The sequence below is a fragment of the Hipposideros armiger genome, unplaced genomic scaffold (genome assembly GCF_001890085.2).
Source record: "Hipposideros armiger isolate ML-2016 unplaced genomic scaffold, ASM189008v1 scaffold_238, whole genome shotgun sequence".
Classification (NCBI taxonomy): Eukaryota; Metazoa; Chordata; class Mammalia; order Chiroptera; family Hipposideridae; genus Hipposideros; species Hipposideros armiger.
In genome coordinates, this window is record NW_017731588.1 from 181,190 (window position 1) to 184,562 (window position 3,373).

Below are 3,373 nucleotides of genomic sequence, written 5' to 3' on the forward strand. Positions count from 1 at the left end.
CAAAAACACTCAATAGAATCTTACCTCTGAATTACCTGGAATTGAGAATAATTTGGATAATCGGGGTCCCTAGCGGCCTAGAGTTTATAACAGACTGTGTTGTGCTGACTTTTTCTAGCATGAACAGGGCTCAGTTGATATGTTTGAGCACCTAGTTAATTCTAATGGACTCAGAGCTGTGATGGAAAAGTATGGCCTCATTCCTGAGGACGATATTTGCTTTATCAAGGAACTAATTGCAGGACCACCTGAACAACCAGCCAAAGCGTCTTTGGTAAGTTTGCGTATAACTTAATTTGAAGTGACTAGTACTTTTCACATGGTCTTTTCTTGATTCCTTCAAAGCTATTTAAAGAAGGGCGTTTGGCTCTTTTAGAGGGACTAAATGATAAAATGTTATATATTTCTACTGAGTAATGAAAACACTGAAAGGCTTGTATATTTTTTTTTACCTCTTAACTGAGTTCTTTAGACGTTACCCCCCCAAAATTAAAATATATATATAAATTTTTTATAATGAATATGTATGTAGTATTTTATATAGAAACTGAAAGTAACTTATTTTGGAATATGTAAAAGTATGTGTCTTGTTTATCCATTAAAATGAACATATTTGAAATATTTAGATATATGAAGACAGAAAAAAGTTGAATTAGCTTAGAAGGAAATCTGTTTTGTTTCCTTTTTGATCTTGTTTTAATTATTGAAAAAGAAGTTGACAAATAATTTCACGTACAAATTCAAGCATTAGCACATAAGGAATATTCTTACTAGTTCATAATTAGATCACATATTTTTAAAAACTTTTAAACCGAGAAAACATGAAAGCTTACTGTTTATGGACAGTGTAGTAGAGTTAGGACCCCTTCAATGGCACAAAAAAGTTTAGTATTAACAGGACATATACCTTAGCATTTGTTTTTTCTACTAATTTAGGAGTTAAATATAAGAAGGAAAGAGTAGAATCTTTTAACTTATCTCACATTCCCAGTCAAGCATCTGTTTATAATTTTCTGATTCATACATTTGCTTTGTTTTGCTTGTAAATGGACTTGGTTCCTATCCTAAAACTTTCCATGGATTGTCTTGTCTTCTAGTGGCCATACAAAGGGCGTCCTATAGAGAAAAGCTTCCTTTATGAGATAGTGGCCAATAAAAAAAATGGCATTGATGTGGACAAATGGGATTATTTTGCCAGGTATGTACTCAACACTTCAGAAAATTTGGTTAAAATCATTCTGTACTTTAAATATATGCAATTTTTATTTAAGCAAACAAAAATAAAATCCATATATAAATTTAGTATTAATAATTAAGGTACAGTTTTCTTGTTGAAAAATTTTGTCTCTCTGCTTTGGAATCTTTCTAGGGACTGCCATCATCTTGGAATCCAAAATAATTTTGATCACAAACGCTATATTACGTTTGCCCGTGTCTGTAAAGTAGATAAAATGCTGCATATTTGTACTAGAGACAAGGTAAGCTATGTCAGAGGAACAACAGTGAAAGTGTAGTCCCTAGTTTGAAATCTAGAAATAACCGTTCAATAATTTGGAAAAATCAGTACCTGGTAAGTTGTCAATCTCTTTACTTCATGCTTAACCTTTGTAAGTGTCGTAAGGCTCTTTTCACTTCTACTGCATTGTTAAATAATAATAAAATTGCAACAGACATTTATTGAGTGTTGTGCTAGGCACTGTTTTAAGTGTTTTAGATTGATTAGCTCAATCCTTACAACCCTATGAAATAGATATTATTATCCAACTTAACAGATGAGCAAATTGAAGCACAGAGAGGATGTACAATTAATGAATGGCAGAACTGGAATTTCAACTCGGAAAGTTTGGCTCAAGTCTCCTCCTTAACCACTATATTAGTGTTTCATAATAGATAAAATGCTAAAATCATTAATTCCCTGCTATCGATATATAGATTAGAGTCAGGTAGCTAAAGAGTAGTATAGTATTATCCTATAGAAAGTCTTTCTTTTGAGAATAAAGAGTATTAGAATAATAATGCCTAACTTCTAGAGTTATTGGGAAGGTTAAATATATTTAAGATGCCTAAAACAGAACCTGCCACAGAGTTAAAACACTCAGTAGGTTTTGGTTTACTAAGAATGAAAGTTGTAAGCCAATGAATAGTTTTACTAATCTGCCTTGTCATTTTTTTAGTGGGCTCAGGGATTTTAATGAAGTAGCCCTTGAGCATAGCCTTCTTGTCTGCCACCACCCCTTTTCTTTGTCTTATTTACTTGCCTACTAACAAGCGTAACAAAATCTGGTCCCACATTAATATTTATTTCATGTTTTCCTGCAGGAGGTTGGGAATCTATATGACATGTTTCATACACGCAACTGTTTGTACCGTAGAGCTTATCAACACAGAGTTGGCAACATCATTGATGCAATGTAAGAAATTCAATTGTTATTTCCCTGTAAAAATTTCCATGATGCTTTGCTAGAGTATCATATGTGAATCAAGTTGATTCCTAGATAAATTCAAGTGAATTTTAAGTGACTAAATCTAAAACAGTTCCCTTAAACAAATAAAATAAAAACGAGCATAAATTAAACTTAATTGAAGAGTAGAGGAAGAAGAGGAGAATGGATAAGGGGGATAGATGAAAGGCAGAAGGGCTGGCTTAGGCTAGACATGAAGAGGCAATGCTGGAATGGCTTAGGACCACTGCATAGGCAGTCACTTATTTCCCCAATGTGAGTCATCAAGGCGAGAGATAGGACATGGATAACTGACATTTCAAAATTAATGACAAACATTCATTTTAACGATTAAGATGAATGTCTGTTCTTCCCCTGTTGATTATTTATCAAAATTGGTAGCAAATAGTAAAACTGACAGGAATTTCACTTCTTCTCCATGATCCAGTAAGAACCATTGCAGGAAAGTATAGCCAAGTCTCTAGTGACTCAAAGACCCCATGAGGAGTTATCAGAAGTTGGGTGTGAGTCAGGTTAATACCATGTCTCTAACATAGCTTGAAATTGTTTTATTATAAGCCTTTCGTGTTCATGTTTACATTTGTGTTGAGGAAATCGATCTTTTTCTCTTTTTTTCCCATCTTTGGTCATGAGCAGACTAGTTAGAATACATTCTCTTATTTGTATGGTTGTTAACTTGGTAGAAGGTTTTTTGTTTTTGATTTGGAGAGTCAGAGCGATCTAAGTTCAAAGCCTGGTACTGCTTCTTCCTAACTTGGTAAAATAAAAATTTACTTAATGTCTGCATCTGTAAAATTGAGGCTGGATTACACCTATCAGTCTTACCATTGGGTAGATGAAACAAGACAATGTATTGAAAGCCCTGCCATGATGCCTGGAGCACAGTAAACATGGTAGCTCACAAGTCACCA

General features: G+C 33.7%; 1 protein-coding gene across 1 annotated transcript in view; it reads left to right on the plus strand.

Moving 5' to 3' along the window:
* The window catches only part of SAMHD1 (SAM and HD domain containing deoxynucleoside triphosphate triphosphohydrolase 1), a 66,143-nt gene that overhangs the window by 36,439 nt on the left and 26,331 nt on the right, over positions 1–3,373 (plus strand). Inside the window, exons 7-10 of the mRNA XM_019655168.1 lie at positions 119–274; positions 1,098–1,198; positions 1,370–1,478; positions 2,320–2,411. Of these exons, the coding sequence (XP_019510713.1) occupies positions 119–274; positions 1,098–1,198; positions 1,370–1,478; positions 2,320–2,411 (458 nt within the window). The remainder of the gene's footprint in view (positions 1–118; positions 275–1,097; positions 1,199–1,369; positions 1,479–2,319; positions 2,412–3,373) is intronic.